General features: G+C 38.0%; 5 protein-coding genes across 8 annotated transcripts; 1 reads left to right on the top strand and 4 right to left on the bottom strand.

Moving 5' to 3' along the window:
• Positions 1–467: 467 nt before the first annotated feature.
• LOC113738549 (tetraspanin-8) lies at positions 468–2,049 on the top strand. Its single transcript, XM_027265781.2, has 2 exons — positions 468–1,104; positions 1,433–2,049. Exons 1-2 carry the CDS (start codon positions 604–606, stop codon positions 1,748–1,750), a joined length of 819 nt encoding a protein of 272 aa, XP_027121582.2. The 5' UTR covers positions 468–603; the 3' UTR covers positions 1,751–2,049.
• A 550-nt stretch (positions 2,050–2,599) lies between these two features.
• LOC140005203 (protein CHAPERONE-LIKE PROTEIN OF POR1, chloroplastic-like) lies at positions 2,600–5,547 on the bottom strand. Its single transcript, XM_072045765.1, has 5 exons — positions 5,266–5,547; positions 5,042–5,151; positions 4,260–4,642; positions 3,095–3,171; positions 2,600–2,989 (listed from the first exon to the last, which is right to left on the bottom strand). The coding sequence occupies exons 1-5, from the start codon at positions 5,325–5,327 to the stop codon at positions 2,839–2,841; spliced, it is 783 nt and encodes a 260-aa protein (XP_071901866.1). The 5' UTR covers positions 5,328–5,547; the 3' UTR covers positions 2,600–2,838.
• A 555-nt stretch (positions 5,548–6,102) lies between these two features.
• LOC113739912 (probable acyl-activating enzyme 17, peroxisomal) lies at positions 6,103–13,632 on the bottom strand. Of its 3 annotated transcripts, none has more exons than XM_072045763.1 (14): positions 13,199–13,632; positions 12,194–12,323; positions 11,809–12,059; positions 10,771–10,975; positions 10,228–10,268; positions 10,026–10,151; positions 9,452–9,549; positions 8,711–8,931; positions 7,970–8,064; positions 7,669–7,885; positions 7,024–7,149; positions 6,847–6,945; positions 6,463–6,675; positions 6,103–6,389 (listed from the first exon to the last, which is right to left on the bottom strand). In XM_072045763.1, the coding sequence occupies exons 1-14, from the start codon at positions 13,456–13,458 to the stop codon at positions 6,282–6,284; spliced, it is 2,190 nt and encodes a 729-aa protein (XP_071901864.1). In that variant the 5' UTR covers positions 13,459–13,632; the 3' UTR covers positions 6,103–6,281. The 3 variants fall into 3 exon arrangements, with proteins under 3 accessions (XP_071901864.1, XP_027123128.2, XP_071901865.1); XM_027267327.2 differs by having other exon boundaries at positions 9,452–9,525; positions 13,199–13,631; XM_072045764.1 differs by lacking the exon at positions 13,199–13,632 and having other exon boundaries at positions 11,809–12,106.
• Positions 13,633–14,429: 797 nt separating this feature from the next.
• Positions 14,430–18,440, bottom strand: LOC113739728 (calcium sensing receptor, chloroplastic). 2 transcript variants are annotated; one of them, XM_027267036.2, is made up of 6 exons: positions 18,070–18,437; positions 17,535–17,780; positions 16,521–16,713; positions 15,396–15,537; positions 14,976–15,107; positions 14,430–14,834 (listed from the first exon to the last, which is right to left on the bottom strand). In XM_027267036.2, exons 1-6 carry the CDS (start codon positions 18,328–18,330, stop codon positions 14,597–14,599), a joined length of 1,212 nt encoding a protein of 403 aa, XP_027122837.1. In that variant the 5' UTR covers positions 18,331–18,437; the 3' UTR covers positions 14,430–14,596. The 2 variants fall into 2 exon arrangements, with proteins under 2 accessions (XP_027122837.1, XP_027122838.1); XM_027267037.2 differs by lacking the exon at positions 15,396–15,537 and having other exon boundaries at positions 14,976–15,138; positions 18,070–18,440.
• Positions 18,441–19,358: 918 nt separating this feature from the next.
• LOC113740145 (putative disease resistance protein At1g50180) lies at positions 19,359–22,362 on the bottom strand. Its single transcript, XM_027267652.2, has one exon. The coding sequence runs from the start codon at positions 22,269–22,271 to the stop codon at positions 19,548–19,550; it is 2,724 nt and encodes a 907-aa protein (XP_027123453.1). The 5' UTR covers positions 22,272–22,362; the 3' UTR covers positions 19,359–19,547.
• Positions 22,363–27,868: the final 5,506 nt, after the last annotated feature.

The following is a 27,868-nucleotide window of genomic DNA, read 5'->3' as shown; positions in this document are numbered from 1 at the left end:
CTATCGAATACGATTGAATCCATTGACCCCTGACCCTGAACTCGATCGAGTTGATATCTGATCCGGTTCTAAAAACATAGTCCGAATGTTCCAAACTTTACTGATAGTTATGCCCACGTTCTTCATATACACTCACCCACTCTGACTTATTATTATAGGAACCTTGAACTTGCTGACTTGGCAACTCCACCGCTTGACACGTGTAAAACTGACGTGGAAACAAGTGGGCCACACTCTCAAACGCCCACCCCACTCCCCCAAACCACAACTCTTGGAGTCTAAGCATGATTGATGGCAGTTTAGAATATTTGTGCAGCATGGAGGCCAATTGTACAGTTCGAATTTGCCAACGCAACCAAAAATCAACCGTTCGCTCCAACGCCTTATTTACGTTTCTTGTTGAAATCCGAACTGGTTACCACCCTTTGCACCAAAATTCTTCCAGGCTTCCTCCAGAATCATCTCTCCTTCGTTCTTGATCACAAAAAAGGGGAGGGGAAAAAAAACACCATTATTACAGCACAGGATCATTAAGGTTTAAACCTTTTACCATTAATCCCCCAACACCCTAAACCTTAATATTTATTTTTCCAAAAAAGAAAAATGGCACGTCCAAGCAATATAATCATCACGATCCTCAATGTGCTTACCTTGGCCATGGCCATTTTGGCCATTGGGTTTTCAATGTGGTTGCAAATTCACCCTGGTAATTCATCTCTGTGCCAAAAAGTCCTCCACAAGCCTTTGTTGTACGTGGGATTGGCCCTTTTTGTGGTTTCATTGCTTGGATTGATCGGTTCATGTTGCAGGCTTTCATTTTTCATGTGGCTATATTCGGCTGTGCTGTTTCTGATGATCCTGGGGTTGATCTGTTTCACCATTTTTACCATAATTGTGACCAACAAGGGTGTTGGAAAGGTTTTGTCTAAGAGAGGGGTGCAGGAATACAGGCTTGGAGATTACTCAAGGTGGTTGCAGAATTTTGTGGTGAATGCTGAAAATTGGGACGAGATCAAGAGCTGTTTGGTTGATGTCAATTTCTGCCGAAATATTGATACCGGTAAACCACCTGAATTTTACCAAAAAGGCCTGCCTCCTATTCAGGTATGTCTTTTTTTTTTTTTTTCCATATATACTACCTGTTAATATCTTCTTCCCCACTCATTTCCATCTAAAACAAAGAAGGAAAAAAGAGAAAGGTGAACGTTGCATGTCGATTACTTGGTTGTCTACTTGTCCTGAAGTTTTAACGTGTAAGATCTCAATTGTTATTACTGGGTCATTCCGGTATCATTCCCATTTATTCTTGTCAGAAAAATGGGAAGAAAGCCATATTTCAAACTTCTTATGATCAGTAAAAGACCATCTTCATATGCTGGCAGTTAAATGACAGATAATAAGTTGAAGGATGTTGTTTATATATATTACGCAGTCGGGTTGTTGCAAGCCTCCAGCATACTGTGGATTCGAGTCCAAGAATGCAACTTTCTGGACAATGCCGGAAACAGGGCCAGCCGTGCCGGACGCCGATTGCAGGACTTGGAGCAACGTCCAAACGCAGCTCTGCTTTGATTGCCAATCATGCAAGACAGCATTCCTTGACAACATCAAGAAAGAATGGAAGACTCTTGCCATCATCAATACTTGCATCCTCGTCCTTGTGATTGCCGTCTACTCGGTTGGCTGCTGTGCACTGAGAAACAACCGGAGGAGCAAAGGATACGCTAAGCACAGAGGAGGATACCTTTGACCTCTCTGACTGTGGCTGGCGCTCTCTGTGGTTGTTTCTGTTGTTCAACTCAGTCTGATTTCGTTATATCCATTGGTAGATTTCTTTGCTTCTTACTGTTATCTTGTATCTGCTTTGACTTATAATCAGGATAATGATGACACTTGCATAAACGTTCTTTTCTTGATTGTTGTCACAGTCGGGTGCATGTCGTATAACAGCAAATTGATTTGGCAATATGCATTTCCGGCAACTGCTCGAAGGATTGTATCTCTATAAATCGAATCTAGATTACACATGGGATTCCCTAATTCTTATGATTGCAAGTTTGGCCTTTCAACTTCCTTATTTGTTATTTATTTTTTTGGGTCACTTAGGAACTGCTTCAGATTTAGTGTGTCATAAGCGAGGAGGATGAATATGGCGGTTTGACTTGCTTTTACTGCAACTAACCTGCCTCTGATAGACAGCCCCGAAGGGATATAAACTGCTATCCTTCAGATGGGAATTAAATTCCCCATTTACAGTAGAGTAGAATACGAAGAATAGATTAAATTCCCCATTTACAGAGATTTTTTTTTTTTGGAAAAGTGGGGGGCGGGGGTGGTGTAATTGTATTTCTTTTATTATCTATTTATATTTTACACCATCCTCTGGGCAAGATGATCCGAGACTTGTCTCTGCACCCATGATTACCGCAAGAGCGATTGCAACGGCAGACCAACTGGTGCTCCATAGCAAGCAAGATCTAGAGCAACCGGAAAGCCTTATAAATCAACTACCATTCCCTATTAACCTCCACATGACAAATACTAATTTATTAGAAATTAAATTGAATTGTCAAATATGAAAAACCTAAAGAACTTCGGATGGATAAACCTGATATTGTATACCTGTATTGATATCTTTAATACTCTCAAATCAACAAAGTACAATTAGAGTAAATTTCAACTGGCCAAGATAACAAGCATGACTGACATGTATCATTGGGATCAATGAATGACGTTAGAATTTGCCTCATGGATGACCATCTGATGCCACAGACGCACAAAAATGGATAAAGATGTGATTGATATGACCACGTTGGTTCATTTGATTACACTCAAGACTTACTTGAGGAAAGTACAAGCTAAAAACAAGGACAAATACACTACGAGTGAGGTAAGGAGTTCCAGTGTCCAAGTTGGATGTACCAAAACCGTTGGAATCATGGGAGCCAATAATGAACCCAAGAACCAACCAACAAAAAGAGCCAAAAATCTGCAATGGGGAAAAGAAACTTTTCAGTAACATATGCATAAAAAGGAGTTAATATTGTAGGGGTATTGCAATGCGATAGAAATTATCTGGCTCTTGCAAACTCACCCGGTAATGCCAGCTCTAAACAAGCTCTTCATCTTGTCATTGAGGAAGTATATGCATGCTGCCAACGATATTGCAACCTGTTTGTCCAGACATATATCATATCTATAAGAAAGACCTTCAATCTTCAATTTTACTGGCAAAAGAGTTTTAACCAAGAAGATTTGTGATATTCATTCCCAAAAATAAACATCATGATGGTCTCATCTTAACATGATAATAAGCCCACTTGTTATTTCCTACAGGAAGAGTAGTCAAATTGTCGCTTCTTGTGAGAAAATAAATGAATTCATAGCAGATTTATAAGTTTACTTCCTTTTTAGATCTCTCTGTCTCTAAGGAATAATAAATTCAGAAAGATTTCATCGACTTGACGTCAATGATAAAGGATAACCATTGTCCATTTAGACAAATAAGAAAAGTTAGTGCTGTTCTAGCAGTGCAACCCCAAAAATTTCATGAAAGTGCCCAGATTCAAGCTTCACGTGACCCATCCTCAACCCCTGGAAAAGATCAAATGTTTTGAAAATGAAAAGAAAAACCTACCCAGCCATACTCGGAAGACTTTTTCTCAATATTCTACATTATCCTTTGTATTCAAGTTTACCCCTTTTTCTTTCATTTTATTACTTAATTCTGAAGCCAAAACTCTGATGAAAGAGCTCTTTGAGATGGGTAATTCGTCTTTATCCAGTTCCTTGGGTTCATTGCCTTTTATAATGTCTATAATAACAAAACAACAACAAAAAAAGGACAAAACCCATATGATAATTGATCTTCATATACTTTACCAGGTTCATGCTACTTTTAAGCAATCCCAACCACAGGTTTCATGGTCAATGAGTTACTATAAAAACCTTAGTGTTGTACCCCATTTTTATCAAGGTTCATGTTTTTAAGGTTGCCATACCTGTAACATCAGTAGCAAAGGACAACATGCAGATTGTATAACTTTTCAGACATATGGCAATGGAAACCAAGAGATGAATTTCTCTTATGTAGACAGAGAAAATTAACTTAAACTTTGCCCTAATCATCTTTTACACACTCATTTATATTAGCTAACCAGCATTTTCCAAGTCACACAGTACAACAGTTGTGGTGCCTGCAATAAGGATAAGAGAATTAAATTTCCTGTAAAAGAGTATGCAGGATGTAGTCAACAAACCTGGAAGGCTGGTCCAGCATCAGCAGAATTCAACACACTCCAGCATGCCATGAATCCAAACAGGAACAACCTCCTCAGAATAATCACACCAGGAGGAAGTTCAACATAATTAAGCAGGTTCTTAACCCAAGGTGGAGATTCTTCCACTTTCTTCTTTAGCTGGCTCTTCAAGTTGATTTTAGTCTTTTTCCTATTCCTAAAGCTAGCCATTAGTATTCTCTCAAAAGCAGCTTCAATTGACTCAAAACTCCTCTCATGTTCGGCATATTGACTCAACAAAAAGTTGCGCGCACTCCATACTTCCTCCTCGGAAGCATCCCTACGTATACCTAACCGCTTGAACGGGTCCCAGACATTAATCCTAGGAAATTTTGAAATATTACCTGCAGATACAAGAAACTCTCCTTAATAATCCGAACCCATTAAAAAGGGTTCAACATTTAAATCGTGGTTCTACTTAAAAGCAGAGTCTCCACTGAAAACTCAACCTCAAATACCTTGACAAAGAAAATGAAGAAGACGGGAAAAAATATAGCATCATGAGCATTTCCTAGCTAAGCATAAATTTACGCTTACACGTTCCCAAGTAAAAATCAAAAGAAACGCAGCTCAAAAAAATTTGCTCAAAGAAGAATTCCAATAAATTTAATGCCCAAAAGCTTCCTTTTTTTCCCAATGAAATTCGTCAAAATCAACAACTTTGCCAGCCCATATCCATCAATAAGCTAGAAATTTAACAAGTACAGGGAGAAAAAAAATTTCTGTAATAATAAGTACGTCACCTCCAAATGGTGCATCGACTGCACACCTGGGGCTCCTAGAATTCAACAATCTCGGCGGAAGCGTCCAACTCGAACTCTTCTTCGAATTTACTCTTACTCTATGAGTTGCACTAAAATTACAAAAAAAAAAAGACAAAAAATTAAAACTTTTGATAAATAAACCTCAAAATCCTTTGGGGAATACTGTAAATAACTAAAGGAGCTGATAAGTGTTGAAAGCTTACAGTTTCTGGCCGAGAAAAGGAGAGGAAACGGTAGCTTTAGAGGAGAGAAGAGTTGTCGCCATCAGAAATTATCCAGTTTTTTTATCAAATTTATGTGGAAAATTATTAGTATGAATTTTGGGTAATTGAGGAACCCTAATTTCAGCTGAAAAATGAATGGGACGCCATAGAAGCCAAAGAGGGATAGAGGGAGGCCTCCGTTTGGCGGCACAGGGAAAGAGAACTAGCTCTTCGACGCTTCTTGGCTTTTCTAATACCAGGCGAAGCGCTTTTCCCTTTTTTCCTTTTTCTTTTTTTTTTTGGGTCAATTTTTTATTCTTTTGCTTCCGTTTCCCATTTTATTTTTGGGAGATAATAATAATTACACTAATTTAATAGAAATTGATTTTTTTTTTTCAGGAAAAAGACATTTGGGAAAATAACACCATTTGTTCCAGAGGTTAATATAATGTTTTTAAAGATTTTATTATCCAAAAACAGGAAATATAATTTTTCGTTATTTACTCAATTCCTTCTCTTTTTTTATTTTCTTTATTAAAACAGTGAATGTACCTTTTTGATGGAAATAAGGTCAGGGACAAAGAGCATTAGGCTTACTTAAATTTGATATTTTGAAGGATTGTACACTTCACAGCTGTAGAATAATTTAATCTACAATTTTGGGCTTATCTCACGTACGTCATATCAAAATATCAAACAATTTAAATTTATTTCATTGACCGGTCTTTTATCTCACATAGTAATTATTTGGAATAATACTCTATCTAAACAAAGCCAAGCTTGTTATCTCGGTTGGATCAAAATCATTTTTAAAAAAAAAATCTTATCAGTCACCTGTTTGAGTAAACAGTGATTGGTCTTTTCATGAACAACTCAAAATCATTTCTTGGAACAAATTGCACCTTGTAGTAAACTGTTTATTCTATGTGGACAAAGGTGAAGTTGTTTACTAAAGACACAGATTCTGTACTTTCTGTTTTCTGGTCAAGTTCTTGGGAACACAAATATTTTGTACATCACAATCTTGAATTTTCACCCTGAGTGAACTGCTGCCTCAAAACCCTTCTCATAACCTTGTTTGTTGCAGTTCTTGGAAGGGAAGGTAGGGGAATGATGTTTGAAACCTGCACCATTGGTACATTAGTAGGAAACACAACTGGTAGTAAGCTTGTCACCACCAATGTCCAGGATTTTTACCTTGAATAAAGGATTCAGTTTCTTCTGCAGTGCTGAATTGAAAGACTGCATCAGCGTATTTATGTCTGTTGTGGAGCTGTCTGGATCCTTGAATACAACGGCGATCGCCAGTCTCTCAGGGCCGCCGCCAGGAGGAGGCACCCCAACAGCTGCTGTCTCTACAATATTACCATCTACTGCATTACAAATGCGCTCTATCTCCACTGAACTCACCTGAGAACATAAAAGTATTTTAAGCCAACTAGGACGAAAGGAAAATCGTTACGTGAGTACCTCGATTCAGAAACTAGTCAAGAGCAAAGATGCAAGAAAAGTTGAGATATACATGTAGCAGTAACAAAATAAATCTTAGTATAATTCAATTGTATGAGGCCAGATGGAGACCTTGATGCCACCAAGGTTCATTGTATCATCAGCACGACCATGAGCATGATAATATCCTTTAAAGGTACGCTCAAATACGTCCCCGTGCCTTCTTAACACCTGTATAAAACGAGCAAAAGGTAACAAAAATAGATTTACAACCTGCAAGGATGGAGAAGTAATATAATTCAACAACACCTTTCCATTCCAAACTGGCATTCCCTTGAAGTAAACCTCATTGTGGTCTGCATTCAGAAGAGTGCTTGAAGCTCCAAACATGGTCGGACCAAGGGCCAACTCTCCAGTGCCCGCAACATTAGATGGCTACCAGAGATGGTTAAGAATGTTAGATCTTAGGCAAGGTCCTATAAATTGTAACAACCTTGTTCATCATGGAATTTATAAACCAGCAAACGTGATATAAAATTCTACTTTTTTAACTTGTGGATAATCTTAAGCAGACAAAAGACTCGAACTGTTTCAGTTTATTCCGCTTTTAATGATGTGTATCAAGGAGGAATTATGAAACTTCACAGTAAAAACATAATACTCCCCTTCAACATTTACAAACTTTAATAGCAGATCCTGCTACCTTTGTTAACCTTCTCATCTCTCCCCTCTTTCTTGCTCTCAGACAACCCCCCAAAACCACAAAATCACCATAATGTCAATTTTCAGCTATAAAATATCCAATTTGGCCCTGCCAAAAAAACCGCAGTTGCACACATCAAACAAATTCAAATTGGGTACTATAATTGAACATCAGAATATAGAAAGGCTGCATGCTCAAGTTGAATCGGCTGATATTTTGACCATGAAGAGTTGAGGTTAACTCCTGCTTACCAGAGGATAACCATCTTCCCCAAGAATAAACAGACTACACCCCATTGCTGCAGTGCTAAAAGCTGCCAAACATTGAGGCTGTACCAAGGAACCAGAAATAAATCCACCACCAATCTCTGTACCACCACAATACTCAATAACAGGTTTGTAACAAGCTCTTCCCATCAACCATAGGTATTCATCCACACTCGATGCCTCCCCAGTAGAGCCAAAGCAACTGTTGAAGTCCATAAACAAAATTGAGCTAAGGAAACCAACTCCTTTATGAATGAGTGATCTCAGAGGTGCCACCTAGACTTACCGGATGGATGACCAATCATAGCTAGCAGTAGAATTTTTCGTCTTCCATGTCCTTACAATGCTTGGGATCACGCCTAGCATAGTCACTTTAGCATCCTACACAAATTGCATGAAATCCTATAAGCAGAAGATGACAAACATGTTTCAGAAATTACACAAGAAGACAATTTGTGAATTTAAACTAAACCAAGTGAGAAAAGGTGCAGGCAAGACACCAGACACAGATTTACAAGTCAATTACTGGACTGTTGACCATTTTGTAAATCATACGGTCTTTAAACTAGTCAATCATTGTATAAAATTAGGAGACTGCAGCTGTACATTTTCTTAATTCTCATGTGGCTCAATCAATTTTCCCACTTCTAGCATCAGTCTTCGAACTATGAGTATAACAATTGGTTCCTTCCAGCAACCAGAAACAACCATGAAATTTATTATGCACAGCTCCTTACCCCAGCTATACACGAATCTAATTCCTTAACCAAAGCCATGGGATCATAGAAAGATTTTGAAAATTTGAACCAGATGCCTGGCTTGAGTCCATGCCTTATGATAGGTACATATTTGACTTGAGAAGTGGAAATCAAGGACACTGACATATGTAAAGCCAACTCAATCAATTCCAAACTATAAATGAAAAAACAAACAGCTCAAAGTTTTCGGGTACAATGGAAATTAACAGGTCATTGAACTATACAAAATCAATGAGAAAAAAAGTCCAACCCTAAATAATGGTCTCTACCTGTATAAACTTGGCAAATCCAGAACCAAGAGGAGATCCATTATATAAAGCCATGGAAGCACTATTCAGAAGTGAAGCATAAACTAGCCAAGGACCCATCATCCATCCCAGATTAGTCGGCCAGGAAACAATATCTCCTTCGCGGATATCCATGTGGCACCATCCATCAGCAGCAGCTTTCAGAGGTGTAGAAACAGTCCAAGGAATTGCCTTGGGATCACCTAGAACATAACATAGTATGCTAAGCATCTAGTCAACATCTTATCTCTCAACTTTTTCCACTGCATTACAACATGAATAACATATTTTGTTCATCAACTGTTACTTTGTGCCAGTGTTTCTATTGCTGAATAAAGTAATTAAAGTTAAGCTTTATGACATACTAGGTAGCAAGTCCACTAAAAAGCATCAAGATGGGAAAACAGGTTCCTCTATGGAAGAGAACAAGGTGAAGAAGAAAGAGAAGAAGTTGATCTTCTGACCATAATTGTGGGCAGCAACACATTTATTCTGGTACACATCCCCCAAAAGACAAGCTGACTTAAAACACCCTTATTCTATAAACAACCATGGAATCACTTAATTTTGTGCGTGTGTGTGTGTGTCACAGAGAGAGAGAGAGAGAGAGAGCGCACTAAAGTAGAAGACAAACAAACTTCAGATCTTGATATTAACTGATTTCTGTTGTTGGATATCATGCAAGTTACTACCTTGGTATATACAGGACAGAATTTTAATTACCAGTTGTTCCAGAAGAGAACAGAATATTTGTGAATGCTTTGATTGGTTGCTCAACAGCAACAAACTCAACTTCTCTGCAATTACAACAATAGAAGCAACTGTAATAGTTCAGAGTTTTACTTGGTAAGTAAATAAAATGGAAATTGCTAAACTACAATACTTTCTCAATCCTGTTAGCCATTAGTTGGTTCTTATATGCATGTAATCTTACATCTCCAGCAACAAATGATTGAAAAAATAGTTTGAGAAAAATTAACAAAAGCCCCCAAAGATCTCTAAATGTTAATTGTAGCCTTTGAAATAAGACGTGCCAAAATATTTAACCACATAATTAACAATTTTCTGTCTCAAGTGACAGGTCAGAATGTTTTATTGCCAACGTTTTATTGCCTCAATGAGCCAAAATATTTGAACATTGAATTCAAATTAAATCCAACCAAACAATGGTAACTTATTCTCTTTTTGATACTGTCTCACAAGATATGAATTGAGAGCAGACTTGGGTTTGTTTCAATTGCGCTTTAGAAACATGGTAAAGATATATCCCCAGTGCTCCACGAGAGCAGGTACTTACTTTGACCCTTCAGCCCTGTTTAGAAAATCCTGCCAAGAAATGTCACCAGCACGTAATTTCATGCTGAAACTGGAATCTCTAGTAGGAATTACAATTGCCATAGGAGCTTGAGCATCAACAACTCTACTGCAGAGTCAAACACATTTATGAGGAATAATAGTAAGAAAAGTAGGAAAACACAAACAAAGAAGTAACAGGTCACCTGTACAATGGTATTTTTCTATCACCACGGAGAATGAGATCCTGGGAAAAGTCATTGGCTACATTAAAATTATGCAAGAAAATAGGAATCCCATAAAACTATTTAGACTTGGAACAAAAGGAAAATGTATTGTAAGATTATCCAGAATCTGAGATTAGTTCCAAAATGTATAACTCAGAAGTCATCTTTACACTAATGTTACTCAAAATCTCCAAAATGGAGGTGTTAAGTTTACTAGACCTATCACAGGGAGAACAGTTATGCTGCTGGGATAACAAGTGCTTAATAAAATAAATTACTAACAGATTACAAAATTATTGTGAAAAAGCCTGCTGCATCCCCTTTAACCAATCTTCTCTGTTTGTCCTTATCATACTGTGGTAAACAAAATACTGTTTTGCAATAAATTCACTTTTATGACCATTGACACAATAATTTCATCAAACTCCGCTACCTACTAGAAAACAAAAAAGGTCTGTTCAGATCAAGCACATAATTCAACTAAATACAACAAACTGAAGAATGATCTTTTAATGGTCTCACCTGAGTGAAAATTGCTTTGGCATTTGATAACTCGAGCCTCGTAGATATTTCACTTGGGGCAAAACTATCAGCAATTGATACCACTACATAACCAGCTAGCACAATGGCCAAATAGATCACCACAGAATGCGCATCCATGGGCATATCTATAGCAATTGCAGATCCTTTATCCAACTCCAGTCTTTCAAGTGCATATGCAACTAACCTATAGAAGAGTTGCTAATAAGATATAACATTACTGATACTTCACTTGTGACAGATTCTTTGCAATGTATAAGCTACATATAGACATTACTAATTTTCAATTCTGAACTATTCACTATTCTTTGGTACAAAAAGCTGAAGTTAGGAAACAAAACATCTCTCAATCAATAAGGAATCTTGGTCTAATTCACGGCAGCTTTACAGAAAGATGGTATGTAAGAATAACCTATGCCCAATCTCAACACATGGTCCCCTACCAGTAGCCGCAACCTCAATTCTAACAAAGCAAAGACTTACATATACAACTGGAGCTTAACTTCTACCACTACATATAATCTTCAAGTGCAAAAAGCAATAGAAAACCAGCTACTTTAGCCCCTGTAGAACCAAAGTAAGTACTTGCACATGATGTGGTGCCTTTATACACTCTTCAAGTAGCTTTTTTAGCAGTCAGTTCCCATTCTGCTAAAGTGAAATATTTGTCCGTGTAATTTCATTGCTGGATTATGCAGGGTTGCCACTAACAAATTACAAAAAGTGCTCCAAGTATTTTGTTTTTCCATCCTTAATCTTCACACCATGTGCATTTACCTCCTTCCAGTGTACAATTAGGTATTGAGAGATTTATAATCCTAAACATTCTTCTTCCAAGGTAGTAGTTCATACAAGCTGAATGCAGGATGGCCTACATCCTATGTGAAGTTTGATTTGCAGTGATACTACAAATCCCTACCTTCTGAAATAAATCCCAAGGAAAAGCCTCAATATTCGATTGAATATACAGAAGCAAACAATTCAGAAGTGAACTGATAAAGTGAAAGAACAATAGCATACCACACTCTTGAGCGCAACTCCATGAGAGTCATCTTTTGAAGGGGCAATTCATCATCTCCTTCATCACGCCATAATATTACAACATCATCCAGATTCCTCTTTTTATTTACATTTAAACAATTCTTTGCTGGATTTATGTAGGCTCCCGGAAGCCATTGACCACCAGGACAAGACGAATTCTCAACTAAAATACGTTCAGGAGAAACAGAGAAAGATATATTCATTTCATCAAATATAGCTTTCCAGTATACCTGAGATCCACAGGAATACAGGAAGAAAAATAAGAATGCACACGTGCCTACACAAAAAGAAGAGAAAGGAAATTGACAATGCAGGAGCCAAGGATTTGAAGGTTAAACGATGCTATCAGAAAGCATAAAGTCACCTCTGGGTTGGAAACTGAAAATTCCTGAAAGTCAGAAAAGCTGGAAATAGGGTCTCTATATTTTGATCCCAGAAACTCTTTTCCACGGCTTTCCAATAGCTGTCCAACATTCGTTAACTTTGCATTGTTCCTGAGTCAGCAAAAAATAGTATTGTCATTAAATTTTCTGAAATAAAAGAAAAGTAAATGATTCTCTAAATAATTTCAGGATTGGAGCACTGATCCAACATTATGGATAAAAATTAATCTTTAACCATTTGGCCTCCAAACTTTGTAAGCTATTGAAACAAAACTCACTTCAGCTTTCAATATATTCCTTCCATTCTAACAATAACCTCGTTAAGTCAACAGACAAGGATTTTATTATGAATTTCAGGATAAGGTAGTAATACACAGCTGTATTTAACTATCAGTCTATAATCAATGGCCTAGATGTTTTCTAAATTGTCGACATCAAAGTCACACAAAATTTCAATCTTTTTGTTTTCTAATCGTAGCCAAAGTGTCATTTAGCCAAAAAAAAAAAAAAAAAAAGCAAAGAATCTATTTTTACATAAATTTCCGACTAGAAGTGTATTCAACTGCTTTATATAGCTATAAGGCTGTATCAGTGACCTTCCAATTTTCCAAATTATTGTCATCAAAGTCACACAAAGTTTCAATCTTTTTCTTATTAAAAAATGCAGAAGAAGATTTAAAAAAACCCAGTCATTCTTTATCAAAAAATTCACGGTAGAAGTACTAGTGTGATGCTACATGCTACTATCACCCCACAATCAATAACCACCTCCAAGTTTCCTAATTTTGCCATCAAATCATCCAAAGTTTCAATCTTTTTCTTCTCTCATCACAACAGATGTTTCACTAACTAAAATATTTGCACAATCAATAAACAATACATGCATCTCTTCACATAATTAAAGATACCAAATTTTCATCAGAACCCACAAAATTCCAAGTCATAAGAAGCATTCAAACAGAAACAAAGGCAATACGAAAACATACGGGTCAGGCAACCAAGCGGGCGGGTTGGGTCCGAAATCCTTGTAGCAGCCATGATACATCATCTGATGGAAAGAGAAGGGAAGGTCCGGGTTTAGAAGCTGTTTGGAGATATTTTGCCATGTTTGAGGAGTGGCAGCTCCGCAAGTATGAATGATTTCTGTGAGTTTTTCCTGAAGTTGTTCTGCTTCTTCTTGGGATATACCCAGAGACACAATATCAGAGATGGTGATTGAATCCAAGGCTTTGTAATTCTGAGCCATCCTTTTCTTTTTTTTCTTAACTAAATTCTCTTATAAACTGATGACATTCCAGAAATTGAGGATTCAAATACGAATATTTGCAGTATTTGTGTGATAGAGTCTACTGTTTACTCAAACAGGTGACTGATAAGATTTTTCTTTTTTTGGGTCCCCAGGGGCTGAGTCTGACTAAAAGAGTAAAAGGTTGGCTTACTGGGTTTTTCTTTTCTTTTCTTTTCTTTTTGTTTTAACATAGTAATAAGGTTGATAATTAACTTAATTTTGATAGAAATTAAGGTACTATTCCACTAAGTTTAATTGCAATTTCAAAATTAAGAGGTTCTAGTCTATTAAATTTATATGCAAGCTCACCCTGTTACAGAACATCTTGGCTTTAGACATCTGATTTATAGTAACTATTGAATATCTAATTTTCTAGAGAAGATGAAGATCTTCACCTACAATGCTGGCTTTAAGTCTTAATTTTGTGAATTTACTTTATCACAAGAATTATCATGGTTCTTCATGCACACATTCTTCTGAATGTTGTGGACAAATCAGGGAAACCATATTTTGTTGTGTTTGATTGATAACGTAGTACCACCTTTTTGTCTGTTCTTTCATTTGGACAGCCTACTAATTCAGTATTTTGCCATTTTCCACCAGGTAGGTGCAACTAACACGCCATCCACGAGTCATGATTTATGAGTTTGTTCCGTAGGTTTTTTGGCCTGCCAACTGCCTGATTAGCTTTCATTACCCCTCCGCCCCCCCTGGAAGAAGAGAGAGAGGGGGGGGGGGGGGGGGGTTAGAGGTTTATTTGAAAGCCATTCAAGCAATGGTAATACTGCCTACTGCCAAGTATTACATTTACATGAGCTTTGGTAAACTTGGTGTAAACCCCAGTCACAAATTTTTGAGAGATGAGGCCACTTGGACACTTGTAATTTAACAAAAGCTGAATGATTTCCTTGGGAACTTGGAAGGAGTAGTTGTAGGCAAGAAGCAGAAATTCTAATAAGACTTCATTGAGCATGAACTGATAAGTTACTATGACGAACAAATTTTACAGGAAATTACTCAATTTACAAAAAGCGTGACCATGAAGAACACCACACTAGGATCATGGTCTAATCGCGTTTGCAAGCCCAAAAGGAAGTCAATCAGAACTTCCCGGAAGCAATTTGGCTGAGCCTGTCGTACCTAAACGTCTGGCAGAAGCAGGGATAATTCTGGATGGTGATATGACTTCAGCAAAGGATACATTGTAAGAATCTGCTCCAAGCCGACTCTGCAACCACCCTTTGCTTCCAGAGAAGCCATCAGCCACAACCCAGGTGTTCTTGAAGCCAAGATTCGTAAGTGTTCTTGCAACTATCTTAGCAGCATCTGAGTACCTGAAGATTTCAGGGATCAAAAGCAGCTCAGTGATGGAAAGATCATATCCAGGCGTGCAGGTATGAATGAATTGCCAATGTCTCCCTCTATGCAATTCAAACATGTTTGAGAAGTTCTAAGCAAGGATAGGAGAAACTTACGAGTCCATGATGACAATGTTGGAACCTTTATTGATCTTCTTGAGATATGAAATCTTTAAAGCCACCAAGTCAGCTTCTACTTTCTTTACACTTCTCACTAGACTTTTTAGCTTGCTAGGTAATTCTTCCAATCTGGCACAGTCATGGAAATGTCGCCTTATTCCTAGTCATGAAACATTGCTCACAAGTACTGATACTTTTCTTTTTTTCAATCAGAATACGATTTTATCACAGAGAATAGAATATCAACATTCTGAAGCAGTAAAATCATTTTCAGGCACTTTAGTTGCACCAAGGAAGACCGTCTAATGAGCTATTAAATAGAAAAGAAAGCAGCCAATTACTGAAAAACGTTGCCGGGTAATGTTAATTAAGGGCCACATAAACTAGTGGATGAAGTAATAAGTATAGTTTACTTACGGAATTGAGACAATTTTGCTTTTAGCACTTGATGGAAGGCGAGGAACTCCAGCTTTGTCCTTATCCTTCACCGGTCTAATATCAATCAAAATGTAATTCTTGGTAGACATTAGATCCAGTGTCTGAGTAGGAGTCAGATCACCTGTATAACAATATTTTCAAATCAATATTTAACTGATAGTGATGCCTAAGTGCATTCAGACAGCACATTTAAAAAAGTACCAGATATCCTTATCAACTCTTTCTTTCAAAAAGCTAGGATGTACAAATAGATACGTTGATGAACATCAATGAAGTTACTACAATTTAAGTGAACATATACCATTGTATGCACAAAATTACAAACATCTCCTATTATCTTACCAAACATGACTACCTAACAGTAACTGGCAGCTATTGGGCATGATTAAAATGGTGATTAAGAAAATATACCACCCTGTCTAGAAGACTTCTGTTAGAAGACCTGTCACCTTAATTTGTAGAATGGAAACATTGCAGAGTTCTAAGGTGAGATATGATTTATGTGTCAATTTGAAAGGAAGGAGGTCATTACAATCTTTGGCACATCACTGTGAAATCCCTCCAACCATATTTCTCAATCAAACTACTTCCCTTAATTTGTCTTTTTCGAGTAAACTCATCTTCCAATATTTAACTTCAATTTCTGCCAAATTAGCAGGCTTTATCATTAGAAATTGCAACATCTAATATGTGTAAGCACAATTTTGAATCAATTTCCTTTGGAACTCAATAATCTGCATTCACCTCCATATGGGAGAAGCGCTATGCTAGCCATGCCAACTCTTTACTTCTTATTTCCTAGAATCAAGCAGTCATGATTATAACAACTATAGCACTATGCATGCTTCTATTGCTTAATAATTTGAGTTATCAATTAGTTTACATGGTCTAACTAGATGAATTTGGTTGTAAGCGTAACGAGCCCTCCAGATACAGATATACAACAGTTTTCAGAGTACTCCTGATAATTCTTGTTGTACTCTCATGATGGTAATGAAGTGGAACAATGATGCCTGTATCAGCTATGTTATCATTTTCCCAAAGATCAATATCCTGTGCAGGAAAAGGAGATGAATGTGATGAGAAGAAAGTCAGCCAATTTACCCTTGTACCCTCGAAGACTGAAAGAGATGGCAGAAAAGACAGGAGGAAGCAGGAGATACGCAAAGAATAGGGCACCACCAGCACCTACAATTGTAATAGGGTCAGCTGATAAGATGGTTTCCACAGCAGATGAGGCTACAGGCTTGGCATCTTCAATCACTTTGGTAGTTTGTTGTGCTACATCAGAAACCGTCTGCAATGGAAAGAAAGTCATGCACTTTTCTGAGTCCATGCTGTAAAAACAAAAGCTCAAAACAATGGAACTTTACTGGAGATCATTATCTAAGAACCAGGGAATGGTTATTAATTTATCCAAAAGAATTACTTGAACTATGTTGCAGCAAACAAGAGTACAAAAATGCTAGAGAACCCAGGTAAGTGATTCTAATACCAATTGTAGGATCAAACGTATTATTGAAAGGAAAAAAACCAAATTGTTAACTAAAATCCCAATAGAAAGGCAACTTAAGATTTGTTTCAGAGTAAAAAGGAAATTAATGGACATTCATGTTGTCTACTTGTATACTGAAATAAACGGACAAAGTACTCTGAATGTTCTTTTGGTGTACTGTAATTGAGACTCATTTACTATCTTTGTTTGACATTGAACCTAGAGCTACAAAGAACACTAACTAAAACAAATCCTTATCTCAAACACTAGCAATTTCTAGCCATGTACATCATCTCTTTCTGTGTCATCCAATTCTAAACCCAGAAAACTAAGCGTAAAGCAATGTCATGGTCCATTGCAAGATATTGAATATTCCCTCCATCCCACCATCTTGATCCATTCATTTCCTTAAACTTAAGATCAAAAGAGAATACTTTAGTCCAAGTCAGTCAACAAAAATGGTTCAAAATACAGGTGACACTCCTCTTTCCCCCATTTTTCCTCTTTCAGTCACCATATGAATTCAGTTAAAGTAACCAATCTATGTGAACCAATAATATGCACCTCAACAAGCTCAAATAGCGACACTAATTGCAGAATTTCAAGTGGAAAGATAACTAAACCTTAGCTGCAGTTATCACAGGCTCTGTGTCAATGCCAGAGCTCTGAATTGCCTCTTGAGCTTTCTTAGATGCCTCTGAAATTGCAGGGGAAGCAAGCTTCAGAGCTTGCTCTCCTGCCTGCTTTAAAATAGGCAATGCAGCATCAATCCCAGGCTTCACAACTTCAACCGCAGCACCAATCACTTTCCCCGCGACATCAAATATACTCGAACCCACATCTTGAACTTGATCAATCGTAGACTCCACCTGAAAATTTCAGCAAAAAAACGCCTAAATTTTCATGAAATCTGCAGTCCCTTGTGAAGAATGTGTCAAAAACTTGGGGGAAAAAATCCCAAATTTCACCAAAAATTGGTAAACATGATCATATTGCTTAAAAATATGTCAACTATGGTTCTAGAAAATGTCAATCAAAACATAAAGCTAGAAACAATAATTAGTAAATACAAGAAATTGTAGCAACAATATTCCAAGAAAATGCATTGAAAATTCCAAAATCAACTAAAAGCTTTAAGAGAGTTCTCTAACTTTTTACCTGATCGAGAGAAGAGACTATTTGTTCCTTAGGGAGGCTAATAGCTCTAGCTTCATATGATGGAGCTGAGAAGAGTGTAAGTATAGATAGAGCAGTCGAAGTAGGGAGTGAGACTACTAAAGGGTTGGACTTAAACTGATTACTACTTGGTGGGATTTTGGTAATGGGAACAAAAGTTTTGGACGGTGAAGAAGAAGATGGAAGTGGTGGAGGAGAAGGAAGTGGTGGTCTAGCGGTGGCTGAAGAAGCTCTGAGGGCCATCACACCTTCAGCCTCTTGCCACCGCTCCTTCAGTCAGTCAGTGTGTGTTGTGTGTGTGTTTTGATCGGTCGATTGGTTGGTTGGTGGGTCGGACAGGGATTTGTGGTCGGAACTGGAAAACGGTCAAGTTAATGCTGATTGGTACATGTAATCCTACCTGGCAACTTTAGTTCCAGCTAAACCACAAAAATCATGACACGTGGAATTAAGGATGAGAGATGGACACCCCTCGTCAAGAAACAAAAGTTGGCTGTATGCTGCCCATGCTGAAGTACAATTGTACAAGGTTAGTACATTAATATTTTATTTTTTCAGTTACCGCGTACATTCTTTAAAATATATAATTAATTATAAAAAGTAAATAAATACAATATGGTAGATAATATTAAATAAAAAATATATAAATACAAAAAAATAATAATTATTAGTATGTATGTATATATATATATATAGTAAGTTAAATGAATAATATGTATGTTAACGAGTGCTTAGGGCACCTGTTAAAAAATCATGTTTTTTTTTTTCTGTAAAAGAAGTTTGTTAATTGTTTTATAGCTCTTTAAAATGTTACTAGCTGTTACATTGTGAAAATCTTAATTACGAGCCATTAGGATAATGGTTCCGGAAGGTAGTTCATGCATTACCATACTTAGCCATTAAACACGTGAAATCAGTAGAATCTTCATTTCACTTTTACTCATTCCTTACCATGATATTGATGTTTGTTGGGGGGAGAGGGTTGAGTTGAGTGGTACGGAGGAAGAGAGTGTAAGCAAGAGGTCTCGGATTCGAGTCCTCCCGCTACTACAAAAAAAAAGAAAAAAAAAAGTTTAAAAAAAATGATTTGGATGTTTGTTGAAGTGCTTAAAAGTGTTATTAAGAATACATAAAAGCATGAATTCAATTGCTTTAGATCTTTTTTTTTTTCCAGAACATTTCAATTTAAAAGTAGATAGCACCTTTGCCTAATTTGTTTTAGATATCTGAAATTAAAAACTTCATCTTTCAATATGAAGTTCATTTGAAGATTGATTGTAAAGTGAGTCGGTCTTCATAAAAGCAATAGTCTGTTACATGTTACAAGGGAGGAAGTAATGAAAAAGAGGTAATAAAAGAGATGTAAAAGAAAGAATTTTGATGGACAAAAGAACTCAGGAAAGCATTAGGCCACCATAAAAATTTGGCTGCAGCCATCTGATTTTACCAATGAAGGCAATTTATAATGGAGGCACGCGATGAATTCTGTACCAGTTCTCCCCTGCACGATCTCGAGCCTTCAGTGCGAATTCATGGGGCATATATCCTAATCTCAGATCCTTCAGACTAGTCAATGGGTGCAATCCCCTCGGGAGAATCTTCAGTTGTTTGCATTCTACAATTTCCAACTGTTTAAGGTTGCACAATGATCCTTCCTCTATCCTCCAAGTCTGTAATGTGAGGAAAGAAAGTTTCAGCAAATGCAGTTGAGGAAACCCTCCACTTGAGCAAACTAATTCTTTCCCCACGTACGCACATTGTTTCAATTTTAGGACTCTAAGATTCTGCAGCTTCTCCAGCTTTGGCATGGGATCTTCCATCAAATAGGAGTCTTTCAATGATAGCTCCTCAAGGTTCGGTGGAAAATGTTCAACATCATAGAGCTTCTTGATATATCCGTCCAGATGCAGCTTAGAAAGAAAAAAATGATCTGCAAACATCGTTGACTTGGGGATCGAAAGACGGGTTCTGTCAAAGTCCTGAATTTTAGTGTGAGCATCAACCAGGAATGCTGTAACTGGATTAGCGTGTAGCTTCAGACATTCCAGGTTCTTTGAGTTGAGAATCCACTTTGCCAAGGCAACTTCTTGTGCATACAGCTCACCATGCAATTCCAGTTCTCTAAGGTTGGTCAATTTGTCCAAGCCATTCTCAATTCGACTCTTTTGGGTAATGCATAACCCTTGCAAAGTTTGGAGATGAGTTAGAGCTGCATCCTTTGGTGGATCCACAACCATTTCTTTCAGTTCATTGAAGTACAAGAACCGCAGGTTCAGCAGCTTCCAAATTGCAAGGGGGATCGGACTAATCAATGTCGACCTCAAGTCCAAAGTTTGCAACTTCTCAAGGTGGCCAATTGTTGATGGAAATCTTTTTAACCAAGTTTCTCTTAAACTCAGGTACCTCAAATGGATGAGATTTCCTATTTCAGAGTCCAGCTGAGTTAAGTAAGCGCCTTCTAAGTCAAGCACGCGCAAGAGCTTAACCTTCCTTGGTTTGAAATTCGATTCAACTGAATCAAAGCACAGCAATGAACGAACTTTTGGAGTGTTCTCTGTAATGGAGATTTCTCCAGAATGAATGCCAAGTCTGCGACATCTTGTTGTAACAGAATCAGCATTGACATCTCCATGGATGAAATCAAGGAAGTGTTCCTCCTTGGCTATTGAGATTGAAAGGTCTCTGAGAAGGTCATGGATTCGGCATGCTTTAATCCTTCCATTGGACTTCCTTTTAGCCACTTGAACCATGTTTCTTCCAATAAGCTCTTCCAAATAATCTTCTGCCACATCTTCAAGGGGTTGTTGACCTCTTGGCAGCACAAATCCCTCTGCAACCCACAGCAGCATCAATCTCCTTGCAGAAATTTCAAAATCCTCAGGGAAGAGACCAAAGTATAAGAAACATGATTTCAAGTAGTGTGGCAAGTCCCTATAACTCAGGGCCAACACATCTCCATATTGCATTGGTTCTTGCCTCAACTGCCAATGCATACTCTGAAACACCTTTTGCCACTCGTTAAAGGTTGCATCTTTTCTTGACAGCAGGCCACCTAGCACCACAATAGCAAGTGGTAATCCCCCACATCTCCTCAGCATCTGCTTACCTAATTCTTCAGCCCATGGTGGCAAACTTGCAGAGGATTCCCAGTCTAATTGCACCATCTTGGAGAACAATTTCCAACAATCCTCGTCATTCATTAGGCAGAGTTCATGTGGGGTACTTTTCGAGTCAGCATAGAGAGCAACATCTTTAATACGGGTAGTAAGCAGAATTCTACTCCCATTTTTCTCCTCAGGAAAGGCTGCTTTGAGATCATCCCAATCTGCAAAATTCCACAAATCATCCAACACTATAAGATACCTTTTACTCTCCAAAAAACTTGAGATTATCTCCCGCAATTCTTCATTGCTTGCTCTTCCAAAATCTCCTCCTACATTTCCCATCAATTTTTTCCCCAGTTCTTGTAATATCTCTCTTGCTCTAAAATTTTGAGAGACATAAACAAAAGCACAGCAATCAACATGCTCCTTAAGATCAGATTTAAGGTAAACTCTCTTGGCAAGAGTGGTCTTGCCTATACCTGCCATGCCGACAACTGAGACAACACAACGCCTTGATTCTCCATGAATCAACTGTGATTCTATTATTTTTACATCTTCAACCAGACCAACAATATCCTCGCAAACATGAACAGATGATCTTCTCCTCTCTTGCAGTCTGCTAGCTGCAAAACCAGCCCCTTCTGTCCCTATTCCTATATTTCCAATTCCGTATGTGGATTTTCTGTCACTAATCTCTTGGAGTCTAATCCTGATTCGTTTTATCTGATCATTCAACTTACGACATAAGACCAACTCATTAAAGGAGAGGAAGTACCTCTTGAGAAATGTAACAAGAACTCCCCTCTGCTGTCCTTGTACCAGACTGTAAACAAAAGAGTCAAGAATATCATCTGTATCATATGCAACCTCCCTCAAGTCTGCAACCCAATTTTTGACTCTTTCATCAACATCTTGTCTTGAATCTACGTCCTTGATGAAGCACTGCATTCGCCTCAGCTCCCCTTCGACCCATTCAATCTGATCACGTAGCTTCAAGTCCTTTGGCCATAAACCTGCAGCTCCCTCAATCAGATAGTCAGCAATCTTGTCCAATAGTAAGATAACCACTTGTTCAGCCATGTATGTTGTTTTACACTTTACTTAGTTTCAGGGATTTTCAGGCCTGAAAGAAAGTGTTTTCAGACTGTTCTGAAAAGTGAGTGGTTGAGGTGTAATTGACAGTTCAAAAAAGATCAGGTTAAGTCAACTCCGTAACGAATTTTTGAGTGCTAGTCCAATGCTGTTTTGACATTGTTGAGATCCTTTAGCAAATAATTTACTACTTCTGGAATAGTTGCGCACCAAGGTAATTTTAAATCTCTACTTGAGTGTAGATTAGGATATCAAAAGTTTTTGACTTACATTCTAATATTCAGCCTTTCTTGAAAATATTTTGCATAGACATTCATTTGGATTGACGATGATTCATCGGTTTCTCCTTGATCTATTTAGATCCTCCCTCCCCTAATAAAGAAGGAGTAGTTATAGTATAGAATCTATCGTGTCGATAAAAAAATTAAAAAAAATTCTTTTGTGATTCAGGATAGAATTATTGTTTTTTTTTAATCTCATGGTCAATTTGACAAGAAACAAGTTATCAAGAAACAAATGGCAGCCATATTTGACTAGAAAAATGGAAGAACCTTTACGTGCTTAATAAGATGAGTTTGTCGTAGTCAATTTTGCTAGGTATAAAGTTCAGTAAACCATATATAGATGGGCAAATTATCCAATTGACCCTTGAACTCTTTGTCTAGATAAAAATAAGCCCCTCATCTATTTTTTGCTGACTTTAAGCCCTCGAACTTGTAAAATTGGGCACCTATGACCCTTTTAGCCAGTTTCTCCGGTTTTGCAACCGGAAGACCAATTCACACGAACGCCGGTGTGCTTCTTTAAAGGGCATTTTTGTCCGCATTTTCTAAGCAAAAAAGGGAAACTCCTCCTTCTTCCCTCCATTTCTGCAAAACCCTCGCCGTAGCTTTCTCAATCGCCGCCCATATCATTCAAACCCACTTTAGAGCCTTTCTAGTTCGCAAATCGAGAACCCTCCGGCAGCTCAAGGACCTTGCTTCCATCAAGTCAACTTTCAACACTCTCAAATCTTCTGTCTCAAAGAATCTTCATTTAGATCCTCAACTTTTGTTCCGCAAAGCCTTAGGATTGCTATTCAAACTCGATTCCATTAAACCTGAAAAAATAATTTCTGGGTTAATGCTCTCAAATGCTTCTTCACTAGTGCGTCTTTCTCGAAAGTTATCGGCTCAAATGAGGCAAACAAGGAGATAGTGGGATTTCTGTAAAGGGTGGTTGCCCCCTCTCTGTTTTAAGCCTAAGATTTCAAACGCAAGCAAACCAACAGCCCTTTGATTTAGCAGACTGCAGAAATAATTCTTGTACTTCCATTGAGGTTTCTGACAATTTCACTTTGCACCCCCCACATGCTGAACGCTTACTACCTCCTCCTGCTGTGGATCATGCTAAATGGCTGTCCTATATTTACCATGAAAAGAGGCTGTGATGATTTTATTTATTCGCAGAGCCGAGTTGGGTCAGGCAATTGAGCAAAATTGACCCGTATCTTGGCGGGGCAACCCCGGATGGCAGAATTGTTGGTACCAACCCTGACATGCAACCGGTGCTGCAGCCATGGCGGTGTCAAAGTCTTTTGCTGACATTCCAAGGAAAGCTGAAGAAGTTGGGGGGATTTTGCAGAAATGGAGGAAAGAAGGGGGTTGTTCCCTTTTTGCTTAGGAAATGCGGACAAAATGCCCTTTGAAGAAGCACATTGGTATTCGTGTGAATTGGCCTCCCGGTTGCAAAATCGGAGAAACTGGCTAAAAGGGTCATAGGTGCCCAATTTTACAAGTTCGAGGGCTTAAAGTCAGTAAAAAATAGATGAGGGGCTTATTTTTACTTAGATAAAGAGTTCAAGGGCCAATTGGATAATTTGCCCTATATAGATTGTTTATTGGTTTAGAGTTTAGACAATGGCGACTCATACCTGACAAATATTGAAAAGTTTTGCTTGCTTGTTGCAGACTCAAACTACTCACAAGCTGCAACCACCTTTGCAGAATTTTCATATGTTTCTGGACGGTCAGTTTACCCCTTCTACTATCTCCAATTCCCCGTGGGGATGCACGTGAGGCGAGCTACTCGAGAGCGGTTCGATCAATGACTTGGCTCGAATTCGATTTGATAGAGTTCGAGCCGAGTCTCGAGCTATTCGAACGTACTTTCGAGTTGGTTTGAGTCAGTATTTTGGGGCTTGTGACTCATTGAACTACTCGTCGAGTCGGAATATATTTAAATAATGTATATTATAATTATAAAATGACCGTTATAGGTATAATTTATACTGAATTTACAATGTACTCTTCTTTATAATAAAATTCTATAATGGCAGAATTGTACATTTTCTGAGTGGAGTCAAAAAGTTTGATTAGACTCGACTTAATAAGACTTGACTAAAAGTCGAGCCTTATCGAATCGAGTCTCGAAGTTAAAGGGATTTTTTCGAGTCAAACCTTGAATTACGATTTTTTAGGCTCGGTCGAACTCGGGCTCGAGCTTGAGCCTAGTTACATAAGGGCCGAGTCGAACTCGAGTATAGCAATACTCGAATCGACTTAATTCGATTACATCCCTAATTCCCCAAATTTGTAGGTTGCCAACTGAATTGTCACTTGCACTCTTAACTCAGTGGTCACCACCAAAGTTGGTGGAGTGGGAGTTTGAGGATCAAACCCTACCTCCCACCATTGGCTACAAAAAATGTGACAAGCAACTTCGAGTGGCTTCCAGACGAGAGCGTCATGCACTCATCTGGATTAGTAGGTGATTCAGTTCCCTTCGATTTCTCCCGACCTATTTAGGTCCTCCCCTCCCCGTAGCATAAAAATACAAAAATTGTAAGTTTATCGTATCGAAAAAAAAACACCCACTATCAATTTTTTATATGCACATTTGTTATATGCGTTGAATGGGATTACAAATCCCACATTATCCAATTCATGAACCAAAAGGAGCGTTCCTAAGTATATGAATGATGTTATACGTAACTCCCCAGGTTTGATTGGCGAGTTTAATGGACGGATATTATCAAACCTAAAACCAATTTTAATTTAGGCATTAATTACAAAGCTAATGCATCTCACACATTTAATACAAAAATAATTTCTTTTGTTACCGGAATCTATTTTATATTTTTCTCTTTTTTCTCCTCAAGATACCATCTTTCTAGTACAAAAAAATTACATAGTTAAACTACCTAAACGTCAAGAACCATATTCTGCCATTTGTAGAAAATGATAAATACAAAAAGGGAAAATGGTCAATTTCATCTCTAAACTTTTTTGCTCATACCGATTTAGCTTCTAACTTTTATTTCTAGTCAATTTAATACTTGAACTTATTTTACAGTCCTAATTAAGAACTCTATGGTGGCATCACTATTTAAAACTGATTTTGCTCCAAATTGACTAACCATACAAGGCTTTTTTTGGAAATATCACTCACAGAAATGTAATAAAACAAATAAATTGTGTAAAAATATCAGACAAAGCTTTTAAATCGTGTAAAAAATCACCCGATGAAACTTCTTTAAAGTATAATCTTGAAGCTTTTTACATGATTTATTACATTCCCAAAATACCTCTGCTTAGCTAGTCAATTAGAAGCCATATTAGTTTTAGTGGTAGCGCCGCCATAAAGAACCTTAATTGAAACCGCAAAATAAGTTCACGTATCAAATTGGTTATAAATAAAAATTTGGGATCAAATCGGCACTAAAAAAAAGTTTAGGGACTAAATTGGCTATTTTTTCATTCAAAATCCATCACTGCACCTATGATGGGTCCGAAATCTACGTGCTCAGAAGCTGGCTACTTTCATCTTGTAAGAAGCTACTTAATAATTGCCCCAAGCCTATGATGTTACAATTGACTTGACAATCGACTTCCCTGATGGCAACTCCCAGAATTTTAATGCTTCCTTCAAATCACATATCTAAGATAGCAGTTTGTTGGAGCACTACTTTTACTCTGTATCAGCCAAATTTCTCGAGACAATTTTTGAACATAGCTTCGGTCAATTTGAATGCAATTACCCACAACTCTCCTGACTGCCAGATTCCATGCAGGTTCTTGGAAATAGAGTTGGATCATGCATGCAGTAGCACTGTAGCAGTATTGGGTACCTGTGAAGCCTCTTTTGCGATCCATGTGCGTTTGTAAACAATGGCGGTCTTGGATATCCGATCCCAAATTCAGCCTCTCCAGAAAAGGAAGAAAACGAGCCTTAATCATGCTCATCCCAGGCGTTGATCATGATGATGGGAGGAAAGCCTGTTTTTATTCTATGGACGATCAAGTTTTTGTTCAGGAACTTCCAAAACCAATCCAAAATACTTCCAAGTATCCAATGTTTTCGATTGATGAGTTCATGTGAGTGGCTGTTGCTCTTCAGTGTTCTCACTGGTAATAACTTGATGGATAAACTCGATATCCATGTGCTTATGGAACCTTCAACCAGATGTCGCAACGAAGTGCTACAAATTGATCTTTATGAGAGCTTCAAAATCTCGTCAGTCAGAAAAATATTAGCCGGGCTTTGTTATGATGAGAGCGCTCTGATGGCCACAAAGCAGTTCTATATATCCGCAGAATGAGAAAACAGGAAGCAACCGAGGTACCTGAAAGTCTTGTTCTTGTTGCTAGTTTGAGAAGCAAAAAATTGAATTTGATAAATTTCCCTTCCAGTCGGGTAGATCAGGCCCTTTCCTCGACGGGCGCCTGCATTGGATAGTTAAATATACCAGAGACGATTCCTACTCCATCATTTATTTTGATGCAAAAACCAACAGATTTCCCAATCATCCAATTCCAGAGCCTGCTTTGCATAATCAAGGAGATTTAGGTGTTACGGTGCATTGGGGGACTGGGAGTTTTAGATGAATGTCTAAGCAGCATGTTTGGGCCTGGAAAGTCAGGAGATCAAATATGGGAGAAATTTCTAATATTATGATGATTTTTAAAAATTCTACAAATGGGGCATTTTGTGTATGGGATTCTGTAAAATGATTGTTCGCATTTGTCAAATGCAAGTTTCTTGAGCTCGCATTTACCAAATGCGAACTCTCTCTGAATTTTCCAACAACTGACATGCAAAAAATAAGAAAAAGAGGTCGAAGACCTCGCATTTAAAAAATGCGAGGTAGTACCTGACATTACTTTGTCTCTTTCACCTAAATCCAAAAACAGAGCTCCGTTCTTTACATCAAACATTCGGCATTCAAATCCATGAGCAGAGCGGCAGAAATTGGAACGAAACTTTGCACATCCAGCTCACTCTCTCTTGTCTTTGCTTAGCTAGACACCAGTCCAAGCTTCCAAGAGGAAATTGCCCGAAATCCCTCACTCTCTCTCTTTCTCGTCGGTTGTTGTCCGCCATTGTTGACCTTCCACCAGATTTCTGAGCTTCCACCAGACGCCATTTGCACGCCAGCCAGCTGCCATTTCTGCCTTAGCAGTCATCCCCAACCAATTTTGTGACCCATTGCGCTGCACATTTTCTTTTCCCTTCGCAAATGGCTTTCAAATTCGTGGCTGTGCTTTGTAGCTCACAAACAGCATAAAAGGCATGAACTTTTGTGTTCAGATTGAGAAAGCGGCGAC

Source organism: Coffea arabica, chromosome 4c, assembly GCF_036785885.1.
Source record: "Coffea arabica cultivar ET-39 chromosome 4c, Coffea Arabica ET-39 HiFi, whole genome shotgun sequence".
Classification (NCBI taxonomy): domain Eukaryota; kingdom Viridiplantae; phylum Streptophyta; class Magnoliopsida; order Gentianales; family Rubiaceae; genus Coffea; species Coffea arabica.
Note: the sequence above shows the minus strand (reverse complement) of the source record. Positions and strands in the feature narration are given on the sequence as shown.